The 27159-nt window shown below is 38.3% G+C and overlaps 1 protein-coding gene across 3 annotated transcripts; it reads right to left on the reverse strand.

Moving 5' to 3' along the window:
- Positions 1 to 1327: 1327 nt before the first annotated feature.
- On the reverse strand, positions 1328 to 26949 carry RWDD1 (RWD domain containing 1). Of its 3 annotated transcripts, XM_082855632.1 has the most exons (8): positions 26698 to 26949; positions 25368 to 25495; positions 19125 to 19190; positions 17184 to 17314; positions 15254 to 15397; positions 14425 to 14557; positions 13847 to 13909; positions 1328 to 4256 (listed from the first exon to the last, which is right to left on the reverse strand). In XM_082855632.1, exons 5-8 carry the CDS (start codon positions 15377 to 15379, stop codon positions 4135 to 4137), a joined length of 444 nt encoding a protein of 147 aa, XP_082711758.1. In that variant the 5' UTR covers positions 15380 to 15397; positions 17184 to 17314; positions 19125 to 19190; positions 25368 to 25495; positions 26698 to 26949; the 3' UTR covers positions 1328 to 4134. The 3 variants fall into 3 exon arrangements, with proteins under 3 accessions (XP_082711758.1, XP_082711756.1, XP_082711757.1); XM_082855630.1 differs by lacking the exon at positions 25368 to 25495; XM_082855631.1 differs by lacking the exons at positions 19125 to 19190; positions 25368 to 25495.
- Positions 26950 to 27159: the final 210 nt, after the last annotated feature.

Here is a 27159-nt window from a genome sequence, read left to right on the forward strand (position 1 = left end):
GGGCAGGGAGCTTTCAACGCCCTCTTTTTACAAGGGCAATTATCCCATTCGTCAACTCCCAAAGGCACTACCTCCTAACATCATCACCATGGGGGTTATAATTTCAACATCTGAATTTCAGGGAACTCAAATCTTCAGTCCATAGCAGTAGACGTCTTCATTATAATTTGATTGTGTAGGGCAGGTGGAATGGGGAAGGTGGGAGAGATTTGTAGACAAAGGCCTGTGAAGAAGTTCCCTGTTAACAGCCCAGTTTTGATGTTTAAGTTTCCTTTTTTTAACACCTTTTTCATGTTAAGGAACTATTATAATCCCCCACCTTACAGATGAGGAAGTTGAGGATCAGAGGTTATGTGAATTTTCTTCAAGCTCCCACAGTTAGTAGACAAGCCCATTATTCCAATTCACACCTCTTTCCAGCAGAACCATCTCAGATATTTTCATATTAAGCAACACATTAAATTTCAGTGGTGAACTGAAATATCAAGTATTAAATCCTTACTTTTTTCCTTTTCTGCTCAAGTTCCCAGGGGCTGGCTCAAAGTGTGCTTGGTTTATTATCAATTGAGCACCAATGTCGGTGAGAAATCTCAGCCTCACTATGTAAAAAAAACCGTATGCACAGAGACTATTTCTATTCTATTCTCAAATAGAATCCCATAATATCAGCTGATAATAGCATGGAAAACATTAAATGCATACCTTTATTAGCATCAATATTTACCTTTTAAAACAAATACCTTTAGTAACAGATCCTAATGTCTTAAGGGCCTTTAGATCAATAGAGATGGATCACTCCGATATTTTAAAAGCAAAATTTACATCAGAAGATACATCCAAATTAAAATCAATAAATTCTTTTAACTTTCTCTCAAATGTACAGGTGGAGAATGCTCTAGATCCATAATTTCAAAACAGAGTTCCACAACAATAAATCTATTAATAATACCAAATTATAATGAAGACGTCTATCACATTTAAATAAGCTTGGACTGGTATGAGTAAAGCCAGTGACCTATTTTTTAATGTCTTGGGCATGTGGCAGCAGCCCACACTCCAGTAATTTCATGTCCTTAATTACTTTACCTTAACTATTTGGCCGGTAGTAATATGGCTTCATTTTGTTTGTCCACTGAGCACTTTCACTTATGCAGAGAAGCCCACTTTACCTGAAAAAGTAGTTTCTTTTCCTGGTCTTTCTACCTAATGTTCTTTGGGATGGAGGCCATAGGATCCTGAGAACCTCTTTGAAACAGCAAGGACGATGGTCAGGTGAGTGAGGCACTTACCCTGGGTGCAAAATTTAAGGAGATGCATAAAATTCAACAAAGATAAATAATATTTTAATGCTGCATTTAAAAAATAAAAATCAATGTAAAAATCCATGATAAATGAATTATCCAAATTTTAAATAATTATTGGTTTCTCCTTTTAGCTCAGGTGCTGTTATGGCTTTGCACAGCACTGTGAAATTTTTGAAATTTGAAATATTGAAACCCTTTACAATATTCTTGAAACTTCCCCAGCATTTTCCCATCTTTTATTAATGGAGGGGATTTAGTACATTTGGAATCCAACACACCCCCCTTCTTTCAAGTCCTTTGATGAGTTTGCCCAAGAAAGGTGACATGAAAAAGAAACCTATAAACTTCACAGTACAACTTTTGGCAACATTCTGTCATCTCTGTTACTCAGACACAGGTCCTAAGGCAGCAAACAAACTAGTGTCATTCACATTTACCTATCTACATAAATTCACACTCCATGTGTCGTTTGTGGAAAACTTTCCCTGTCACGTTAGACCTCAATGGTCTCTCTAAAATTACTCCCTACAGTTCTTGAACTGTGTGACTCATTTTGACCCATAATCATACAATCCCTACGATTGCTGCCTGTCATGTATGTTCTCTGAAAGACAAACACTAGGAGCTACTTGCAGTCTTTTACTTACTATCTGTTTGCACCTTCATAACACCTAACAACCAGCTAGCACATAAATATTGAAAACCCACAACTTCCTTTCTTCTGGAATCCAAGAATGCATCTCTTTACTTCTTGGCACATATATCTTGGGAGTTTGGGACAGTACAATCAATGATCTCATCCTTTTCACTGATAAGAGATGTTACTGATATCTTTCTTGGTTTTACCTCAACTAGGAAATGTTCCTGTAACCTTTTAGATGTGTTACCTTAGGTTAGTATTTATCCACTTTTTTTTCCCTAAGGCATGCTTGCTGCCAGGAGAATGTGATGTAAAGCAGAACCCAGAAGCATTACTCAAAGTTGCAGACAGCAAATAGAACATTTCTTTGAACCCTTATATTTTATCTTTAAAATGCATAAGCATCTTGCATACTATTCCTACAATTAGGTGCCTACTCAGCGCCATTGTTCCAGGGATACAGCAATGAATACAAATATCTGTGTATGTTTTTAACTTAATAATACTGTATACAAGTTAACACGAGTAGAAAAACCAAAACAAAAATTTTCCCAAATCCAAGAGCAAAACTGATAATTCAGGACGGGCCAATTATTGCTTCAAATACTACCAGTCATGCTGTTACACATCCAGGAATTAAGTGTGCTCCAGTTTGAGAAGCAGAGTCTTTGGTTAATTCCCAGAATACAAAGCCAACAGTAAAGTTAATTTTTACTCCGGGTGAAAATATTTGGGATTATCATTAGAACTAACCAGGTTGTCTTTATTTCCATTTCATTAGGGTCTGCCTACATTCTGAAATGACAAAGGTGGTTATTCAATATCTGTAGAAAATGTGTAAAACTTAGACTTTAAAAAATTATGTGAGGGGCAAGTGTAATCATTCTTGATACTTCAAGGTCAAGTCTTCATTGACCTCATACTACACTGCTCACGACTGCTTTTCTTAACTGAACCACTCCTTCAGGTTCTTATGCAACTGCTGATCAGCTGCAGAAAGGATCTCTCCTTAGGAAAAGCAAAATCTCACGTAACAAACTTTTGGACTTCTCTCTGCATAGAAATACTGAACATTACTGCTATTCCTCTTTATTGGTCAGGATCAAGGTGGGTGAAAAGCATTAAATTCCGCAATGATAGTTCTGTCTTAACTTTATTTTAATCATAAGGTCTGACTTCAAAAATAAACATGGATTGATATTGCTGTGTTTGTGGGTACATAGTATTTCTGAATTGAGGAAGCCATTTGCAATAGCACAAGTGATTTCCTATTGCAGTTAAGATTCAATCCTCCAGAACTGCAATGACTGGATAACTTGCACGAAGCCTGGCTCTCCTGCCTGGAGCCCCCAAGTCGATCATTCCAAATTATCACAAAGGTCTAATGTGTGCATGAATGTGGATGTGTGGTACTCTTGCAGACAGTGTACAATCCCAAGAATTCAAACCACTTCAGACTGGTTAATTAGAAAAGTGGGGAAAATCACAATTTATAGACTTGACAACTGTAGGACAGTAGTTCTTCATCAGGAGTGTGCATCACAATCACCTGTGTCACAGGTATGAGATTTCACTGTTTTAAAACTCAGAATGAGGCTCAGTGTTTATTAACCTCCACTGAGAAGGGACCAGGAGTGCACACTTTTTAATAACTCAAAGATGATTCTGATGCAGATACTACTATATGACTAAAGTCCATTTTACTCCTGACTATTATATGGGCTTCTGGTTTTGTTAAGACTTAAATTTATTATGCCCGAAGGCTAGAATTCAGAAGGTTTAATGCTCTGTTCACCTCAGTCTTCTAATATTTTATATGAATGACAAACCTTAGAATTCAAACGCCACCAGTCTCTAGCACAGAAATTCCAAGTTATTCCAATTCCTTGCATGTAAACCCACACCTGGGTACAGCAACAGCTGACCTTCCAGTCTTGGTGTTCTAGGCAGAATTTCTCTCCAACACTAAATGATTTTAAACATGTGGCCTTCTTCCCACCAATAAGAGGAATTGAACATTTTATATCTGAAATTTTAAGACCAGTTTATTAAGTTCAATGATGAAAGCCATCAGAAGAATATTCTCCTGAAAATTATTTTTTCTTAGAAAAAAGAAAGGAAAATCAACACCCTCTTAGCACAGCCACAGATGCTATGGCAGTCAAGCCTCTCTGGAGACGGGCTAGTCCATTAGTCGGTCAAGTCACTCTCCCGGTCAGCAGGATTGTAGTCTGGGTCATCCTCATCATCCTCCAGCTCCAAGTCATCCATTTCCTGGAACAAAGACTCATCTACCTCCACGTTGTTTCCAGCTGCAAAAGACAGAAGATTTCCCCTGCAGTCTTACGCTCAGAAATAAAAGATACAACCCAATGGCAGTACCAAACAGAGACTTCTTAAATGTGCATCTGAGGTGCAAGTGACGAAATCCTGAACTACTACTCATACCAACAGTGATCTGCATTGGTCAGCAGAGACACATTTTAAGAGCAACTTCATGGTTCCAGTTCATAGTCTAAAAAATCCAGCTACAAAAAAAGCCAATCTAGAATGAATTATTTATGATCTGGCATGTTATAAGTTGAAGACAGTGATGATACAAAGTTGATTATCACTGACCAGGAGACCTGTACCAAGAGTTTATCTCTTCCAATACTGGAGATATATACATCATTAAAGCTCAACCATACTTATAATTAATTGACAAATTTGATCTTCACTCTCACCCACTTCCCCTGTAACCAGTGGTATGCCTTTCTAAGATTCCAAATGTCTAAGCTCTATAGGAAGTAACACCCAGGCTTTGTATGAAACATCTTCACTCTTCAGTCTATCTGTAGTAAATAAAGTAGGATATCAGAGTACTCTTAAATCACCAAACATTGTTTACCTTCTTTCCCTCTCAGACTCTAGTCCACTGACATTCAACTTAATGAGAAGGAGTCTTGCTTCATGCCTAAGAGCAGTTCAGTAATAAAATACAATTTGTCAAGTCCAAGCCGACGAATAACTGACTCAGCCTGGGAGAAGCAGTAAAGCCCTCACAGAGCAGACGACATCTGAAATATCTTCATGATAAATTTGAACGCAACCAGAAGAAAAGGGGCCAGGATGAAGCAATTCTAGGTAGGTTATGCAAAGGCAGAGAGAAGAGCTAAGACCTTGAATAATTCTAAGTGGAACACAAGATTCTTGAGGAAAAACATCTGGAGATAACACAGATGAAGGCCAAACTGAATGACTGTGCAGGTCAACCTCTCCCTCTAAGCAGCAGAGGACCGTACGGAGAGAAATGGCATCATTACACATGGCTTTTAGAAATACCACCTCAGAGGTGGTGACTACAAGGTAGGAAAGGGCACCAGGAGGAAGAGACTGAGGCAGGGAAATAATTTATGAAGCTATTACTAAAGTCCAGTTGAAAAATAACAAAACTTTCAAATTAGGAGGAAAGAGCTGAAAAGACATTTCAGAGGCAGAATCAACAGAGAGCTTTTGGTAAGTTACTGGATATAAGGAGACACTTGATCCATTAGACAAGGAAAAGAGTCAAAAATGAGTAAAGACAGTAAAACTTTTAAAGTTCAAGAGAGAATGAGACTCAACTTTCTGGATCTAAAACTTATCAACAAAATAGAAAGGAAAATAAGCTCCTAAAATGAGAAGGAGGATAGATGAAGATATCCTTGTTTTCTGTTTCATGGTTTTTGGTTTTGGAATTTTTTTTTTGAGACTAAAAATCTTAGAACAAGAATGTAATAAGATATTAAAATTTAAAAAAATTGCTCCGTGTCAGTAGGAGCCCCGCTCAGGTTAAGAAGCATGATTTAGCAGTGGGCCACCTCAACAGATAGCTGATTCTGAACCTTCTTAACCTTTTCCAGAAGGTAGTCCAGGAACAAGGTCGAAAGGCCAGATGCTAGAGGATCCTCAGCTGGCATAATGGGCATGACAGAAGGACGATGAAGTACAGAACCCAGGGAGCTACTGGAGGGGTGACTGAGTAAGGAGCTCAGTTTAAGAGATACACATAGGGCTCAAGCTCCATGAGGGCAGGGAAATCTGTCTAAATTGTTCTCTGCTGTATCCTCAGCGGCCAGGACAGTGCCTGCCTTACAGGGATGCAATAAATATTTGTGGATGGATGGACAATGGATGGACAAAGGCAGCAAGAGCATAAGGGTCAGGATAAAAAAGAAAAGGAAAGCACAAGGGACTAGAGGTGCCAAAGACAGTGAGAGTGATATAAAATCTAAGACTTTTGGTTAGTTCTACGCTTGAGGTTTTTATAAAGCTCCATGATAGACCATAGACTTGTGATACTAGAAATTTGAAGGAAACAGGTCACTTGAGTCATAGTGACCTGGTTTACTAGTTGTTAGAGGCAAACGTGACCATATTGTTTATCTATTGCTATCTTTGATACTGCTTAAGTTATCATAAAACTTTAAAAAATACATTGCTGGGAGGAGACCTTCAAGATGGCGGAAGAGTAAGACGCGGAGATCACCTTCCTCCCCACAAATACATCAGAAATACATCTACACGTGGAACAACTCCTACAGAACACCTACTGAACGCTGGCAGAAGACCTCAGACCTCCCAAAAGGCAAGAAACCCCCCACGTACCTGGGTAGGGCAAAAGGAAAAAGAATAAACAGAGACAAAAGGATAGGGACAGGACCTGCACCAGTGGGAGGGAGCTGTGAAGGAGGAAAAGCTTCCACACACTAGGAAGCCCCTTCACAGGTGGAGATGGGGGTAGGGGGTGGCGGAGGGGGGGAAGCAACTTCAGAGCCACGGAGGAGAGCACAGCAACAGGGGTGTGGAGGGCAAAGCAGAAAGATTCCCGCACAGAGGATCGGTGCCGACCAGCACTCACCAGCCCGAGATGCTTGTCTGCTCACCCGCCGGGGCGGGCGAGGGCTGGGAGCTGAGGCTCGGGCTTCGGAGGTCGATCCCAGGGAGAGGACTGGGGTTGGCTGCATGAACACAGCCTGAAGGGGTACTCCCCCACAGCTAGCCGGGAGGGAGTCCGGGGAAAAGGTCTGGAACTGCCTAAGAGGCAAGAGACCATTATTTCGGGGTGCAAGGAGAGGGGATTAAGAGCACTGCCTAAACGAGCTCCAGAGACTGGCACGAGCCACGGCTACCAGCGCGGACCCCAGAGACGGGCATGAGACTCTAAGGCTGCTGCCGCCGCCACCAAGAAGCCTGTGTGCGAGCACAGGTCACTATCCACACCTCCCCTCCTGGAAGCGTGTGCAGCCCGCCACTGCCAGGGTCCCGGGATCCAGGGACAACTTTCCTGGGAGAACACACGGCGCACCTCAGGCTGGTGCAACATCATGCCAGCCTCTGCCGCCACAGGCTCGCCCTGCATTCCATACCTCTCCCTCCCCCCAGCCTGAGTGAGCCAGAGCCCCCGAATCAGCGGATACTTTAACCTCGTCCTGTCTGAGCAAAGAACAGACTCCCTCAGGCGACCTACACGCAGAGGGTCCAAATCCCGAGCTGAACCCCAGGAGCTGTGCGAACAAAGAGAAAGGGAAATCTCTCCCAGCAGCCTCAGGAGCAGCGGATTAAATCTCCACAATCAACTTGATATACCCTGCATCTGTGGAATACCTGAACACACAACGAATCATCCCAAATTGAGGCGGTGGACTTTCGGAGCAACAATATATATATTTTTTTCCTTTTTCTCTTTTTGTGTGTATGCTTCTGTGTGTGATTTTGTCTGTATAGCTTTGCTTTTACCATTTGTCCTAGGGTTCTGTCTGTTTTTTTTGTTTGTTTATTTTGGTTTTAGTATAATTTAGCACTTGTTATCATTGCTGGATTTGTTTTTTTGGTTTGGTTGCTCTTTCTTTCTCTCTCTCTCCTTCTCTCTCTCTCTCTCTCTCTCTTTCTTTCTGGCTGACAGGGTCTCAGTGCTCCGGCCGGCTGTCAGGCCTGTGACTTTGAGGTGGGAGAGCGGAGTTCAGGACATTGGTCCACCAGAGTCCTCTCAGCTCCATGTAATATCAAACGGTGAAAGCTATCCCAGAGATCACCATCTCAACGCTAAGACCCAGCTCCACTCAATGACCAGCAAGCTACAGTGCTGGACACCCTATGCCAAACAACTAGCAAAACAGGAACACAATCCCATCCATTAGCAGAGAGGCTGCCTAAAATCATAAGGTCACAGACACCCCAAAACACACCACCAGAGGAGGTCCTGCCTACCAGAAAGACAAGATCCAGCCTCATCCACCAGAACACAACCTCTAGTCCCCTCCCCCAGGAAGCCTACACAACCTTAGCCACTGGGGGCAGACACCAAAAACAAAAGGAACTACGAACCTGAAGCCTGCAAAAAGGAGATCACAAACACAGTAAGTTAAGCAAACTGAGAAGACAGAGAAGCACACAGCAGATGAAGGAGCAAGGTAAAAACCCACCAGACCAAACAAAGGAAGAGGAAATAGGCAGTCTACCTGAAAAAGAATTCAGAGTAATGATAGTAAAGATGATCCAAAATCTTGAAAATAGAATCGAGAAAATACAAGAAACATTCAACAAGGATGCAGAAGAACTGAAGAGTAAATAAACAATGATGAACACCACAATAAATGAAATTAAAAATTCTCTAGAAGGAATCAACAGCAGAATAACTGAGGCAGAAGAATGGATAAGTGACCTGGAAAATAAAATAGTGGAAATAACTACCACAGAGCAGAATAAAGAAAAAAGAATGAAAAGAACTGAAGACACTCTCAGAGACCTCTGGGACAACATTAAAAACACCAACATTCAAATTATAAGGGTCTGAGAATAAGAGAAAAGAAAAGGGACGGAGAAAATATTTGAAGAGATGATAGTTGAAAACTTCCCTAATATGGGAAAGGAAATAGTTAATCAAGTCCAGGAAGCACAGAGAGTCCCATACAGAATAAATCCAAGAAGAAACACGCCAAGACACATATTAATCAAACTATCAAAAATTACATACAAAGAAAAAATATTAAAAGCAGCAAGGGAAAAGCAACAAATAACATACAAGGGAATCCCCATAAGGTTAACAGCTGATATTTCAGCAGAAACTCTACAAACCAGAAGGGAGTGGCAGGACATATTTAAAGTGATGAAGGGAAAAACCTACAACCAAGACTAATCTACCCAGCAAGGAACTCATTCAGATTCAACGGAGAAATTAAAACCTTTACAAACAAGCAAAAGCTAATAAGATAATTCAGCACCACCAAACCAGCTTTACAACAAATGCTAAAGGAACTTCTGTAGGCAGGAAACACAAGAGAAGGAAAAGACCTACAATAAAAAACCCAAAACAACTAAGAAAATGGTAATAGGAACATACATATCGAAAATTACCCTAAATGTAAAGGGATTAAATGCTCCAACCAAAAGACATAGATTGGCTGAATGGATACAAAAACAAGACCCGTATATATGCTGTCTACGACAGACCCACTTCAGACCTAGGGACACGTAAAGACTGAAAGTGAGGGGACGGAAAAAGATATTCCATGCAAATAGAAATCAAAAGAAAGCTGGAGTAGCAATTCTCATATCAGACATAATAGACTTTAAAATAAAGACTATTAGAAGATAAAAAGAAGGACACTACATAATGCTCAAGGGATCAAGCCAAGAAGAAGATAAAACAATTGTAAATATTTATGCCCCCAACATAGGAGCACCTCAATATATAAGGCAAATGCTAACAGCCATAATAAAAGGGGAAATTGACAGTAACATAATAGTAGGGGACTTTAACACCCCACTATCACCAATGGACAGATCATCCAAAATGAAAATAAATAAGGAAACACAAGCTTTAAATGATACATTAAACAAGATGGACTTAATTGATATTTATAGGACATTCCATCCAAAAACAACAGAATACACTTTCTTCTCAAGTGCTCATAGAACATTCTCCAGGATAGATCATTTATTGAGTCACAAATCAAGCCTTGGTAAATTTAAGAAAATTGAAATCGTATCAAGTATCTTTTCCAACCACAACGCTATGAGACTAGATATCTTACAGAAAAAATCTGTAAGAAATACAAACACATGGAGGCTAAACAACACACTACTTAATAACCAAGAGATCACTGAAGAAATCAAAGAGGAAATCAAAAAATACCTAGAAACTAATGACAATGAAAACACGATGACGCAAAACCTATGGGATGCAGCAAAAGCAGTTCTAAGAAGGAAGTTCATAGCAATACAATCCTACCTCAAGAAACAAGAAACATCTCAAATAAGCAACCTAACCTTACACCTAAAGCAATTAGAAAAAGAACAAAAAAATCCCAAAGTTACCAGAAAGAAAGAAATCATAAAGATCAGATCAGAAATAAATAAAAAAGAAATGAAGGAAATGATAACAAAGATCAATAAAACTAAAAGCTGGTTTCTTTGAGAAGATAAACAAAATTGATAAACCATTAGCCAGACATATCAAGAAAAAAAGGGAGAAGACTCAAATCAATAGAATTAGAAATGAAAAAGGAGAAGTAATAACTGACACTGCAGAAATACAAAGGATCATGAGAGATTACTACAAGCAACTATATGCCAATAAAATGGACAACCTGGGGCTTCCCTGGTGGTGCAGTGGTTGAGAGTCTGCCTGCCGATGCAGGGGACATGGGTTCATGCCCCGGTCCAGGAAGATCCCACGTGCTGTGGAGCGGCTGGGCCTGTGAGCCATGGCCACTGAGCCTGCGCATCTGGAGCCTGTGCTCCACAATGGGAGAGGCCACAACAGTGACAGGTCCACATACCAAAAAAAAAAAAAAAAAAAAAGGACCACCTGGAAGAAACGGACAAATTCTTAGAAAAGCACAACCTTCCAAGACTGAACCAGGAAGAAATAGAAAATATAAACAGACCAATCACAAGCACTGAAATTGAAATTGTGTTTAAAAATCTTCCAACAAACAAAAGCCCACGACCAGATGGCTTCACAGGCGAATTCTATCAAACATTTAGAGAAAAGCTAACACCTATCCTTCTCAAACTCTACCAAAATACAGCAGAGAGAGGAACACTGCGAAAGTCATTCTACAAGGCCACCATCACCTTGATACCAAAACCAGACAAGGATGTCACAAAGAGAGAAAACTACAGGCCAATATCACTGATGAACATAGATGCAAAAATCCTCAGCAAAATACCGGCAAACAGAATCCAACAGCACATTAAAAGGATCATACACCATGATCAAGTGGGGTGTATCCCAGGAATGCAAGGATTCTTCAATATACGCAAATCAATCATGCAATACACCATATTAACAAACTGAAGAAGAAAAACCATATGATCATTTCAATAGGTGCAGAAAAAGCTTTTGACAAAATTCAACACCCATTTATGATAAAGACCGTCCAGAAAGCAGGAATAGAGGGAACTTACCTCAACATAATAAAGGCCATATATGACAAACCCATAGCCAACATCGTTCTCAGTGATGAAAAACTGAAACCATTTCCCCTAAGATCAGGAACAAGAGAGGGTTGCCTATTCTCACCTCTATTAACCTAGTTTTTGAATTTTTAGCCACAGCAATCAGAGAAGCAATAAAAGGAATCCAAATCGGAAAAGAAGAAATAAAATTGTTACTGTTTGCAGAAAACATGATACTATACGTAGTGAATCCTAAAGATGCTACCAGAAAACTAGTAGAGCTAATCAATGAATTTGGTAAAGTAGCAGGATACAGAATTAATGCACAGAAATCTCTTGCATTCCTATACACTAATGATGAAAAATCTGAAAGAGAAATTAAGGAAACACTCCCATTTACCATTGCAACAAAAAGAATAAAATACCTAGGGATAAACCTACCTAAGAAGACAAAAGACCTGTATGCGGAAAAGTATAAGACACTGATGTAAGAAATTAAAGATGACACAAACAGATGGAGAGATATACCATGTTCTTGAATTGGAAAAATCAACACTGTGAAAATAACTATACTACCCAAAGAAATCTACAGATTCAATGCAATCCCTATCAAACTACCAATGGCATTTTTCACAGAACTAGAACAAAAAATTTCACAATTTGTATGGAAACACAAAAGACCCCGAATAGCCAAAGCAATTTTGAGAAAGAAAATCGGAGCTGGAGGAATCAGGCTCCCAGACTTCAGACTATACTAAAAAGCTACAGTAATCTAGACAGTATGGTACTGGCACAAAAACAGAAGTATAGATCAATGGAACAGCACAGAAAGCCCAGAGATAAACCCACACACATATGGTCACCTTATTTTTGACAAAGGAGGCAAGAATGTAAAATGGAGAAAAGACAGCCTCTTCAATAAGTGGTGTTGGGAAAACTGGACAGCTACATGTAAAAGAATGAAATTAGAACACTCCCTAACACCATACACAAAAATAAACTCAAAATGGATTAAAGACCTAAATGTAAGGCCAGACACTATAAAACTCTTAGAGGAAAACACAGGCAGAACACTCTATGACATGAGTCACAGCAAGATCCTTTTTGACCTTCCTCCTAGAGAAATGGAAATAAAAACAAAAATAAACAAATGGGACCTAATGAAACTTAAAAGCTTTTGCACAGCAAAGGAAACCATAATGAGACCAAAAGACAACCCTCAGAATGGGAGAAATATTTGCAAATGAAGCAACTGACAAAGGATTAATCTCCAAAATTTACAAGCAGCACATGCAGCTCAATATCAAAAAAACAAACAACCCAATCCAAAACTGGACAGAAGACCTAAATAGACATTTCTCCAAAGAAGATATACAGATTGCCAACAAACACATGAAAGTATGCTCAACACCGCTAATCATTAGAGAAATGCACAATCAAAACTACAATGAGGTATCATCTCACACCAGTCAGAATGGCCATCATCAAAAAAACTACAAACAATAAACGCTGGAGAGGGTGTGGAGAAAAGGAAACCCTCTTGCACTGTTGGTGGGAATGTAAATTAATACAGCCACTATGGAGAACAGTAAGGAGGTTCCTTAAAAAACTACAAATAGAATTATCATATGACCCAGCAATCCCACTACTGGGCATATACCCTGAGAAAACCATAATTCAAAAAGAGCCATATATCACAATGTTCATTGCAGCTGTATTTACAATAGCCAGGATATGGAAGCAACCTAAGTGTCCATCGACAGATGAATGGATAAAGAAGGTGTGGCACATATATATAGTGGAACATAACTCAGCCATAAAAAGAAACGAAATTGAGTTATTTGTAGTGAGGTGGATGGACCTAGAGTCTGTCATACAGAATGAAGTAAGTCAGAAAGAGAGAAACAAATACCATATGCTAACACATATATATGGAATTTAAGGAAATAAATGTCATGAAGAACCTAGGGGCATGACAGGAATAAAGACAGGGATGTAGAGAATGGACTTGAGGACACAGGGAGGGGGAAGGTAAGCTGGGATGAAGTGAGAGAGTGTCATGGAGTTATATATACTACCATATGTAAAAGAAATAGCTAATGGGAAGCAGCTGCATAGCACTGGGAGATCAGCTCGGGGCTTTGTGACCACCTAGAGGGATGGGATAGGGATGGTGGGAGGGAGACCTAAGAGGCAGGAGATATGGGAATATATGTATATGTATAGCTAATTCACTTTGTTATAAAGCAGAAATTTACACACCAGTGTAAAGCAATTATACTCCAATAAAGATGTTACCAAAAAAATACTTTGCTGTAGTTTAATGTATAAATTGATCAAACATTTGAATTTATTCTTCAAAATGTGTTTCTTTATAGCCTTGGGAGGAAAAATTTACATTAAGTTACCACTATGATTTTCATGGTTTAATAAAAACAGCACATTATGTACATGTGGAATTCTAACATTATCTTACCATCTTCCAAGAACTGAATATCAGATGTGTCGAGATTATGATCTGTTTCAAATAGCTGTCTCCCTAAAAGAAATAAATATATTTAACTCGAATGGCATACTTTTCCTCCATCTCCCCTACAATGCTTTAAACAGTAGAATAATATAAACAAGTTATAAAAAAAAAAGTCTTAAAACCTGTTTTTTCTGTGAATTTCAATCAATTTATGAACTCAGTGAGTAGCTAAGAGGCATATGAAATGTATTTGCATTAAAATGGAAGAAGTGAAAACCTAATCTGCCTCAGAGTCCTAGAAAAACAAACGGTTTGATTCTATCAGTCCTAAGGCTTGTGATCCTAAAAGTCATGGTAATTATATCTCAACATCTATCCACTCCAATATTTAGATGAAAGATAAGCCATAAAAATTAATTATAATTATGTGTGAAGAAACATCACCATATGGAGAGAATGCTTTCTGTTTTTGTCCTAGATGCCTAAGTATATTATTTTCTTATAGAAATCTGTCCAAATGATCCTCTTGCTATGTAAGAAATAATATAGGAGGGCTTAAAGGAACAGGATATGAGGGGTCATACCACTTAATTTATTTTTTCCTGCTTGTTCTTCTTCTTTCATTCGTTTCTTTTTAATTTCCAAGAGTTCTGCATCAAACTTGGCCTTCCAACTTAAGAAATTCTCGATTGTAACAGGAGTGCCATGGAATAATTGCTTAGAAAAGAAGAAAGACACACCACCAGATAAATGATACAACAGTTAGAAAATAAAGCCTAATGATCTTCTAGACAAATGAATACAGCCACTCACAGGAAAAACAGAGAAAAATGGTTTCAAGTTTAAAATATTTAGTCTGATTTCTGCCTGCATTGGCTACTCTAATTGGTTTTGGCAATTTACTCTGGAAAAGTCCTTTTTTAATTTTTATTACAAAAAAGCAAAGATAATACATAATGTGTCCCCATTGCTATTCACTGTTAAGAAGAAAGTTGCTACTGTCAATATTAATATGTTTAAATACACATCAATTCATAACACTAACATCATTGCTTATCTTTTTTACTTCATTTTAGAATCTAAGGTTTTCTTTACATTTAGTAAATATTTAAATCACTCTGGTGGAGGCTTTATAATTCTAAACTCTATACCGTAAGTGAAATAGTTTATATTTCTTGATTTTACCTGCATAAGCTTTAATAACCTTTAACTAACTGATTATTAATCATTATTGTGCCATGTGCATCAACTAAATGAGGGACCTTCTAAAATTTTACTTAGTAAAGCTTTATTAAAATTTACTTGTGCTTCTTTTTGTGATTCCCCCCAAATTACTGAAATTTCCAAAAGCAAACCCCCCCAAAAAATACAGATTTAAAGAATAATGAAAGAAAATCTGACTTTTAAATATACCTTTTCAGCTTCTTCTGCTTCTTTTTCTTTTTGTTTTTTTTCTTCTTCTTGTCTAGTTTTTATTTGATCTACTATTTCATTTAATTTTTCTTGCACGGCTGTCACTAAAGTAAAGATCATCACCATACCAAGGTTTTCTTCTGTCTATGTAACCAAAAAAGAAAAAACGGTTGTAGTGAGAAACACAATTCTCAGAAAAATAAAAACAACTAACTAACCAGTGGGGGGAAAAAAGGTGTTTCAGCGTAATCACTACACTTCATACATTTATAACATGATCACTAATTCAGTTACACCATAAGTTTGGACTCTTGGATCACTTAAGAATTAAGCATATATATAAAAATAACATTTTAAAAGTCTTGTAATTTGCCATATTCAACCTAAAACAGAGAAAAAAAGAAATTTCAATAAATTCTATGTAATAATCATAAATATACGTAGAATTCAGAAAACGTTTTTCTGCAGTAGCTAGCAACATCAGTTCTCCAGCGTGTTTTCATGATTTTAGTTTTAAACCATTACAAATAGAAAGAAAAAAGGATACATAAAGATAAATCATAAAAGTACCTACATTCTTTATTGTTGTATTATATTAGAAAATCACTTTGCCCTCAAAATTCAGTCCATTGTCAGAGCTCTTAAGATACCCTCAAAGAACTAAAATAATGATAACATACTGGAGAACTGATAGTGCTAGCTACTGTAGGAAAAAGTTTTCTGAATTCGTACCAAAATGTTATTAGGCATTTATACCTGACTGGTGAGATTAAGGGTAATCTTTATTTTCTTCTTCATTATTTTCTGTATTTTCTGAGTTTTCTATAATATAAATTTATTATTTTGATAACTAAAAATTAATATAACTACTTTTAGGGGAAAAAATACAAATATGTGCTCTATCTCTGATCTCAGGTTAAGTATCAGAAAGAAATCAAAACTTTCTTTTTGAAAGAAAGGAGTTTGAGTATAAATGAAATATAAAATGCATATTAACAAAATCACTCAGATCAAATAACTTACATTAATATATGACTGACTGAATACAGTATATTGTTCCAGGCTCTCTGCAATGTTTTTACAAGAAGAATGTTAAACCAAATATAGAGAATTAATATAAATTCACACTGGGTAACAGAGTGAACAGGGCCCAGATCAGCATCAATTAATGTTTGATATATCCCTTCCCTCTTCATTCTCTAATAGCTCCAGATATTTTTAAAATGTCAGCATTTAGAGCATCTATAGTCTTTGAAATATACAAGTCACATTTATGATGGAGACATGTTTTATGTCAGTTCTTCTTAGAAAACAAACAAAATCAGGACTTCTGTTTTAAGCTGGTGGAGTAAGATTTTACTTGCCCTCCCTACTCCCTACTCTGAAGATCCCATGAAAACTCTCTACCCAAGCAAGAGAGAGCTTTAAATATCCCCCATGCCCAGACTGTGAGTAGCCCATCCCATCACAGAAATAGCCAGGTAAGAACTTTCTGATATCCATTTTCCACCACTTCTCTTACCAAATTATAGGCAACTAGCCTGCAACAGGTCAGGGGGGTTAGGAGTTTTAATGTTTTTTAAGTTGGAATTTTTAAGTTTACATGGGACTAGGCATTCTGAGAACCAAATTTTAACTGTGTTTATAACTTAGAGTCCCTAATCACATTTTTATCGCCTACAAGTCACAGGGTTAACTGAGTTTTAAACAAGGGTATAGGAAGAACTTCTCTTACTCAAATTTTAAAAGTACAGTGGGAAACAAAAATAAAGATGCTTTGTGAATATATATACACACACACACATCATGAATTTTGCTTGTTCAAAACACTGGTTATACATATTTAATAGCATTTTCTGACCCTTAACATTACTGTATAATATTTAAGGCCAATAAAATAATGCCATTACAAAACTTGTTACTTCCTTACCTGTAATGCTAATAATTTTAAAATGTCTGAGACGTCATTATCATCTAGATTTAACTGAGAGAATATTTCATAAAGGGGAGCTTCATCTGGGTATTTTTCACTGTATGTAAACTTGAGGGTAGTCTGGACAGCTAAAGACACAAGATAAGAGATTGATATGAACACCTTAAAATGTAAAGTACAGAGAGGTCAACATCTTTGTTGAATCATTAATTAATTTACAATGTGTCAATGAAAAGTAGCATAACAGATTTTCCTACAAAGAGAAACAAGGTTACCATGAGACCAGATAGATAATTACTACTAACATAAACAACATGTACCACAAATATAAGTGAAAACAAATCACAGGAATACCAAAGATCACTTCTAACACATCTACTACTTATGAGTATTTTATCATGTTGCACATCAGAGAAAGAGGATGAAGAACACATTCTTTTTAAAACTCTCCTTAAGATGAACAAAATGCACTGAATATGACATACAGAAAAAGTACTACCTTAGGCTCATTTTCAGGCTTCTACCAGAGCCAGCTCCAGTGCAGGAGTCCATACTGCTATCTGCACAATGCCAGCAGGGCACTGCTAAGGGGTTGCTAGAGTACACAGCTGTGAACTGGACAGTTTGAGAGGCTATCTGAGAAACTTTTAACCTGACTCATCCATACATGCTCCCCCAGTCTTTTGGCCTGTGCCAATTCACAGATCTGACACTGGTATAGGTGTGAGATTCTTACAGGCGCATTAGTGCAAAGTATCTCTCTGCTACCTAGCATGATGAATTCTCAATTTCGCCAACTAAGCAGTAGGGCTAAACATTTTCTGTTAAAACTTACTCATCAAAATGACCCTTTGTCTAGATTTTGCCTTTCCTGTAACTCACATTTTAATTATTAAAACCTCCTGATATTGATGATTTTAATTGAAATCTAGATTTCTCTCCATGGGAATGGAAAAAAAAACACCTCAAAATGTGCTGGCTTGATATTTTGTTTCAATTTTTATGTATGACGTTAACAAAGAAGTTTATATAATTATATATAAATATATATAAATATCTATCTATATAAATATATGTAAATAACTGTATTCAACAGCTTTTAAATTCAGATTTCAGTAATATCAATACTAACCTCATTTTCAATTCTACAAGACAGATTTAGAGTTATCAAATGACACCACTAAAACGGTATTACTGAATACCCATGACAGAATTTTAGTTGACAGGAAAAAAAAAAAATCCTTGGGGTTAACACCAACTTATACAACATTCTTATCAAATTACAATATTAACTGAACTGGACTAAAAGCAGAAAAGAACTTAAGACACTCTTCCCCCAACATGTATCAAATTTAAATTAATTTTAATTTATTAGTTTTATAGCTCCTTTATTTCAATTTGTATATTTGTCTTAGTTCTACACTTGTATAATATTGGTTTTTATTTGGTTTTATGTATACACATACTTAAATAACAGTACCATATCCATTCTAAAGAGAGAGGGGAAAAATGCAGAGAGGTATTTATCCAGCCCAATTTATAACAGCAAATGTCCAGTAAACAATCTAAATATCCGAAGAGGAAAAAGTCCATGCTATGCCAAGGAATACCACACAACCACTAAATTACATGTGCATGCCAAGTGTTCTTGACAAATATGTCCTACCCTTTTCTTATCTACTGTATTGTTAATGTTTCTGTTTCACTTTTAAGAATTAAGCTTACTGTCAGAATACATCTCCTTGACTTCCTCTCTGTTTCTCTAGAAGTCATTATTCCATAGTAAATACTGACAAGAAATATGTAACATTCATACTAAATTCTTAACAGCACCTTAGCACCTCCACACATGCAATGCCCAACACAATGGCTGCAGAATGAATAAAATTCCCGAGAGAAGGGCTTAGAAAAACCTAAAGTATTTTTGATTAGACTTACTTTCATCATTTTCTCCAGCCTCAGATGTCACAGTAATGGTGAAGCTGGGTGGATTTTCTGATAATACTGCAAGAAATTATACACAGAGGTTAAGTTATTAAGATGCTTCCTACGGCACATGCTTTTCCTTATTAGCAAAATATCAATATCCAGTCCTGGAAACTGATTCCTAGCCTGTATTTCCATTTCCATAAATACAGACTGAATAGAACAATTCAAACAATAAAACGTCCATCAATTTCTATTTAAATCTAGGGTTTTCTTTAATCTGGGGAAAAAAATACCTATAATAGATACCCTCTTTGAGTTTTATCAAATCAATTAAAATAAGTAATTTACTTTTTAATTCAAAATTTCCACCTATACATGGAAAATTACATTCTAAAAAATTTCCAAATGAAACGGCAAAAAAAAAAATTGATGTTTCTCATCAGAACCTACCCTCATAAATACTCAGTATTATCACTAATTTTTATACTTATATATTCTGAAATATAATTCAGAATCTCCATGACAAACAGTAAATATTAATTTGTTAGAGTTTGTGTCTTCTAGCTCTCTCATTCTTCTATATCATCTCTAGAACCAAGCTTTATTCTTTCAGAAATTATTGAAAATCTACCATCTTCCATGGAATTACAAAATTATCCATGAATCCAAGTATCAAATTACTTATAATTTGTTAAGCAAGACATGTCAATCAACATTTACATAAATAAGAAAGCTTTATATGCTATTTTGAAGCCTGATGTCTATCTGATACTATTTACCTGTTTATGATCTATTCCCCCACAAGAATACTGTAAAAACTCTGAGAACTCCTACATCAGTGCCTGGCAGTATCTAGAAACTCAATAAAGTTTGGCTCAATGAAAGAGCTGAACTAATATTCAGAACCATTAGATGATTAAACAAGGAAAATTCAAGTCACCCTTGATTGCTGCTGAGTCCAAAAGAAAAGTCTGTGCTTCACTTCAGGCCTGGGAAGCCCTGACCCCTGTGCAGCTCAGCAGCCTCTTTCGGACATGAAAGAGTAAGGGGATCTCTGAAGAAGTCACCACAAAAACTACTCAGCTTTTCCTATTCGAGAACTTCTGAAGTCTTCATAAATAAATGAATTATCAATAAAATGAATTATCAATAAAAGTTTCAGGGGACTTCCCTGGCAGTCCAGTGGTTAAGACTCCAGTGCTTCCACCACAGGGGGCACAGGTTCGATCCCTGGTGGGGGAACTAAGATCCCACATGCCCAGTGGCACGGCCAAAATGTTAAAAAAAAAAAAAAAATCAAGACATATTCCCTCATTTTAATTGAAGTTTAAAAGTACTTGAAGCAATGATGAACATCTATGGTTAGTACAAAGGTGTTTGTCAGGAAGATAAGAGACTCACTGGACTCATATTTTAATAGGCCTCAGGCAGTCCAGCCTATGCTGAAAAAGTCCCTAAAAGGTAATTATAATAAAGCTTTTATAATATGATTGGCCCTACCTTTTTTCTAACAAACGTGTGTAAAATATATTTGATGTACTTCATTCCTATTTCTTTTCATGACCAACCTTAGCATTTACATGTCATGAAATATAAACATTGCAACTATATAAATAAGGGTTCAACTCAATGACATTCCAACTTATTATCATTTTCTAGGGCTCCATGAGGCTGTAATTTAGGGGTTACCTATAACCAGTAACAACAGCTAATATTTATTGAGCATTACTTTGCACCTGTGCTGTTCTATGCATTTACACAAAGATCCTTTACTTCTCACACCAAAATCCTGCTTTTATATTGTTACCACATTTCACCAAGTTTAAGATGCCATCAATTATGTGATGCACCCTACTTTATGTACCACTAAGAAAGAAACTACCAATTAAACTATGATATGTAATCAATTATAAGACAAATTCATATTTCAGAAATGTTTACATGTAAAACTATGTCTTTGAATCAGTTAAATATAGTATCATCCCAATTTTAGAGATGTGGAAACTGAGATAAAAGAGTTATATAGCCAGTAACTGGCAGGACTGAATATAAACTGTATAGAGTTTCATTCTCTTTAAAAAAAATTTTTCCAGCTGAGAAATTCCAGGGAAGTCATTTGAGCTAGGCTGTGAATAAAGGCATACTGGTAAATAGAGATGGAGAAAAGGAATGCAGAATAGAGTAACACGGCAAAGGGTATAATGGTGTGAAAGCTTAAGGACTATGCAAGGAATTAGAAATTATTCCACTAGAGAATGTACATGCGGTGAATAAAACAAGTTGAAAATATACAGCTGAAAGTTTAGTGTGGACAGTGATAGCTTTCTTTAGCAGAAGTAATAAGGTCAGAATTCTATTTCTAAGCATAGAAGATAAATCTAGCAACAGTGCATAAAGTGGAAGGGGAAAAACAAGACTAGATGCAGGATGAAACTTGATAGTTACTGAAATCGTTTCAGCAAAGTTAATGAGGTTCTGAACTAGGCTGGGAGCAATGGGAACAGCAGAGAACAGGGACAAATCTAAGATGGTGATGTGTGACAACTTGAATTTGTAGGCAGTGCCAATAACAAAAACCAGAAATAGAAAAGAAAAACCAGATGTATTTGAAGAACACAGAATTTCAGTTGGAGGTATCAAGTATGCAATTAGAAATGGGCAAATGGGGCTAAAGAGAGTTGGGCCTGAATTTAATTTGGGATCATCCACAGAGGTGACAGCTAAAGCCATTCGACTAAATGAAATCGCCAGAGAGAATACAGAGAGAAAAATAAGGGCCAATGTCAGCTATGTAAGGGATCCTAAATTTGCAGAACAAAAGTAAGAGGAGGAAAAAGTGCCAAAGGTTAAAAGAAAAGTAGCAGCCATGACAGGTAAAAACAAACTCAAGAGAAGCCTATTTTATTTGTGAATCCACCTAAGTACCGAGAGATCCAGCTCTGACATGGCAGTCTCTATGTGCTGTATGTGTCTGAGCAGCTGTTGGTAGGGGGAATGGGGAATGAACCATTGGCCTGTAAGATCATATCTAAATCCCTAACAAGGCCCTTCGTGATCTGGCCCCTGTGTACTTGTCAGTCTCATTTTCCGTGACTCTCACTTTACTTTCTAGCCATACCCAGCTACTTGTCCTTTGAACACATTTGGCTCTCACAGAGTCATGCTTCTGCACATATGCCCCATTCCCCAGTCTCATTCACATAACTCATCACCCCTCAGCTCTCCAAAACAACTCAGACCGTCCCCTCTCCCTTTGCTGTGGCTGCATTCTATATGAACCTCCATGAAAGAATCATCACATTGTGTTGTAAATTATTTACCTGATGTCTTTTCCCAAGAGATTGAGCTTCTAACAATAAGTATACTAAATATATGGTAAATGAGGACCCCATGTGGTAAATGAGGACATGGGAATGCTAGCAAGAACATCCCTGAACTGCCTGACCTTGGGAGCTAGACAGGAGAGGGAGGCAAGATGAACAAGAAAGAAGCTGATAAACTAACAAACCATGAGAATTCATGATGAGAGGCATGTTCACTAAAAGCATGGGAATGAAAAACCGTAGGGCTACAAAGCTTATAGACAGAAAGAGGAATTTCAGAGGCCAAAATTTTAAAGATGGCCCATCCAAGCTGTGGCTATGGCCCCTGCAGTTGGAGGAAACAGAAATCAAAACTGTTCGTTGATAAAGACGGGAGTTATGAAGCCATGTTATTAGAAGAATCCACAACTAAGATGGTAAATTTCTAGTAAAGAGTATCTTATATTTGTTTAACAGTTATAAAGTTTTTACACTTACATTATTCCTTATTAAATAGATATGTAAACTGAGGCTTGGAGAGGTTATATGATTTGTCCAAGGACAAAGAGCTGATACGCATTCCACCAAACTGCCATTACAGAGAGAAAATTGTGAACCAGGAACAAACAAAAAAAAATATTGGAGAACACTGCTAATATCCACTCTCCCCTTCTTCCAGTTATACCATTTTTAACTGAGCGTATTGCCCACCCAGGATGAAGACTATCTTTCCCAGCGTCCCTTCCAGTTAGGTCTCACCAAATGACCGAGTTCCAGCTAATGGGATAGAAAGAAATAAGCCCTTCTATAGTTTTGAGGAAATTTCCTTAAGGAAATTTAAGAAATTTCTTAAGAAACTGCTGTCTTTTACTTCTTCTTCTTCTTCTTTTTTTCCCTTCCTTCCTTTATCTATCCTACTGCCTGGAAAAGGAATGCTGCCATCTTCACCATGAGCATGAGACTACATCTTAGCAATGACAAAGAACTAAGAAGAAGCCTGGGTCCCTGAAGAATTCTTGCACCAGAGCTACACATCTATCATTTATGTGCAAGAGCAATAAACTTTTACCTTTTTAAAACCAGTTATTTGGGGGTTCGTATCATAGCTTAACCTAATTAAAAAAAAAATGGAAAAGGGATTATATTCCAAAGCTTGGAGGTTACTAAAATAGGGAAACTTACTGAATTGAACTTGAAAAGATGAATTATTCCTGAGTTCTCATGAAGCAATAATCCTATCCCAATGCATTACACACTGTGAGTTGGGGCGAGTTGAGGAAAGATTAACTTTCACTAGAGACCAGACTTCCACCACTGTGAGTGGATCAAAATACTTTTGAGAAAAAGAATAAGGTTGGTGGGCATTGCAGAAGGAACCAGCGGAGGAGCATAAGTGTTAGGTGATATAGGGGCAGATGATGGTAAACTAGACAGAATTTAGGATTTTGTAAAGAGCAGAGAAAACGGAGGTAGTAGCTGAAAGGTACACTAACAGGACACACAAATGACACTAAGGTTTTCACAAAGAACCAGATCAGCTCATGATAAAATAAGTCTCTTTGGATCTTAGAAAGTGACTGTCCTAGAAAAACTGCTTTCACAAGATGACTTCTGCCCCATCTCTAAGATGCAATTTTAACTGTTAAGCTCATGGGTGTTACTTAGAGGTACTAATATAAGCAAATACAGGATTACATACCCCTCTCTGTAAGATCAAAGAGAATTAAGGGAACCTAACTTTTGATTAGCCTAAAGCTAACCAATTTGTTCCAACAAAACACCCGATAGCCAGGATTTTGACACAGAAATGGAAATAACCAAATTCAACTACCTTAGCAGGACCTTGTCAAGTGAAGCACTGAAGGAGAATGTGGTATCAGGAAAGTCCATTTACATTTTGGGAGACTAGTTGTTAGGAGAATTGGATCAATGTGCAGTCAAGCTACAGAATAGGCACAGAGAAGAAACTGTATTATGATCTGTCATATTTCACAACAAATGCAACATCAGGCCAAAAGTTCTCTGCAAATAGTCAAGCAACAATTCTAAAGTCAGGTTAGGTCTATGTGCCTAGGACTATGGCTGGCTGAATTGTGCCTCTTCAGCATCCACAAGGGGGTCATGATGTACTTAACAAAGGCTTCTCTGTCAGCACTCTACCATGTACTTAAAAAAAAGTATTTACCAAATCTAATATTCAATGTGATTCAAAGTGACGTTTGAAAACTACCAATTAGTGTTCCTTGGCAAACTGACACAAACAAGGTCTCTTTCTGAAACCTGGTATGAAAATATTAAAGTATGAAATCATCAACACTGTAAAACAGTAAACCTTGCAAATCCTCAAAATTTCAAAAGACCAAACATGGAAATATATGATTCCAAAGCCCTCTGCCTTTTCCTTGAGGCATCATACAGAAATTGATCAAAGTTCCTAAAGAACTATAAATCAAGACATCTCATTTTAATTTATTTAATGCAATTGTAGGACTGCTGATAGGAATTAGAGACAGGTGGGCTCAGCTGACACTGCAGAATACTTGATGCGTCAAAGATTCACATACTGTCCTTCATTACCCTGGCTCGGAATCCTCAAGCACTTTTGCATCTGACAAGAATTTCACATACTGAACTACATCAGAGCTTAGTACAATTTGAAAGAACCATCCAATTATTCTAGGGTTAAAAATGTATCACTGTCATAAATGCTTATGTGCACAGTACTTAATGAGTGATACCTTATGCCCAAAGAAATGAAAACAACAGCACATCTTATGCTTTCTTAACTCTGCCTACACTGTGTTCATGCCTGTTACGTTTCCAATATACTAGAAATGACCAAACGTCATGATTAAGAATATATCCAACAACTGACCCTATATTCTATTTTATTTAGACATTGATATATAAGCAAGGATAGATAAGGGAGCCAGACTCCATACACACTCACCCAGTTAATGACACTCTCAAACCCCTCTTCACTCATCCCCTTAACATCCTCACAGCACAGCTGTACTGCTGTTGACAGAGAACATGAACAGGACTGGAGCTATACAGGGATAGCTGAGAGACATCTGCCTGTTGGCAAAGCAGAACAAAATTTGCTACCATTGCAAGCAGTGATCAAAGGGTAGAGCTAAGAAAACTAAGCTAAACAATGAAAAGGGAGTTTATGAGTTAAAATAACATTACCTTACACTCTGAATTCTGACAATCAGTGATGGACAACACTCAAAGGAAGGGATAGGGAAGGTAAATCCCACAAACCTAGGCTATACTCGCTCATGTTCGCTTTATTAGATCACCTCTCAAAAACTGAGTGTAAAGTGAGAGAAGCCATATTGATATGGTTATCTTGCAGCATTTTCAGAATCATCTGAAGGCTTAATACTGAAGAATTCTCTTCCTTTAAAATATACCAAATGAACTTCTCATTAATATTTCACATTAGCCCAACTTCCCAAGTAATCTTCTGCTCCCCCTCATCCCAGCTGGAGCTGGATCCCGAGCCCCAGACCTTACTCTTATTACCAGTCCTGCCACTAACTTTCTGGCCAACCCAGAGCAAGCACTTACCTCTCCTGAGCCTCCACTACCTTGCTTCTAGCAAGAGGAAGCCAGGCCTGATGATATCCTACTATTGGTCTAATTACCTGTGATCTTACAGTGGACCTGAAATTTGGGCCACCTCATTCATGGGGCATTCTGCAGAATATGAGAATGTAAAAAAAGAAGAAGAACGAAAGAAAGAAAGAAGAGAAAAGAAAAACGACAAACTTCTGGGACAACACTACTCTCAAAACGGATTCTGGGTAACTGAGAATTCTGAATCCCACAAACTTTAAAACGCCATCGTCTGAAAAACAGCTTCTACCTGAATAGAGGTGAAAATGTGAAAACTGACACTTGTGCGGCACTGGAAAGACTACTCCCACTTGGAGTATCTATATTCGTGTATTTCACTAAACCTCGGGCTGCTGTTAAGTCACAATGGAACTCTCTGGTTTTGCCCCCGACTGAATTCCAGGCCCGAGACTCCAGGGACCTCGCCAGCCTCGCCCGGACTTTCAAATTTCAGGAAACAAGCGAAGAAGAGAAAACAGCTGTAGAGTTACTCGTAGATGCCTGAACCCTTGAGGAGAAGTAGAGAAGAGGGCGCGGTGGCCACACGGCCTCTCCGTTCCCTTCTCCATCCTGGCCCAGGATGCCGAGGGCCGTGGCGGTGGCGGCCGGTCCCACTCCACCCCGAGTAGCTGCGGGCCCGCGGCCGCGTAAGTCACCTGTGAAGGAGTCAGGGTAGATGGACTCCAGAGCCTCCAGCTCGTTGCGCTGCTCCTCGCCGTAATCTGTCATCGCGGCCCTCGCTGCAGCCCATGGATCGCCCAGACACCCAGGCGGCGCGCGGCAGCCGGGACCGCGGCGCACTGGGAGAGCAGGCAGCTGCCGGGCGGGCGCAGGCGCAGAGTCCCCGGCTGAGAGGCCGGAGGCCCAAAGCCAGGCTAGGCCTGCTGAGCCACAGCCCAGCGCCTGCCTCCGCCTGCTCCCTAGTTCCGCGTTCGACTCGTTGGGCCTGGCCGGTGGGCCGCCTGTCCCACGCCCGCTCGGGATTTGCAGGGATAGTGAAGACACCCGGTCTGGCATTTGCCATGGACACCTAAGGATTGGTTCCTGGGCTTTGCAGGGCCTGAGCCTGAGAAGCCCCTCAGCGGCGCATCCTTGCCCGACTTGTCTGGGCTTAAGGC

This window comes from Leucopleurus acutus (genome assembly GCF_964270905.1).
Source record: "Leucopleurus acutus genome assembly, chromosome: 15".
Taxonomy (NCBI): Eukaryota; Metazoa; Chordata; class Mammalia; order Artiodactyla; family Delphinidae; genus Leucopleurus; species Leucopleurus acutus.

Coding starts and splice junctions, on each gene's coding strand:
- RWDD1 (XM_082855630.1), bottom strand. CDS start 26,770: ATGACAGATTACGGCGAGGAGCAGCGCAACGAGCTGGAGGCTCTGGAG. Junction 19,191..26,697: donor CTACCCTGACTCCTTCACAG/GTGACTTACGCG, acceptor AATTTCTTGCAG/TATTATCAGAAAATCCACCC. Junction 15,398..17,183: donor TAAAATTATTAGCATTACAG/GTAAGGAAGTAA, acceptor TTGGTTACATAG/ACAGAAGAAAACCTTGGTAT.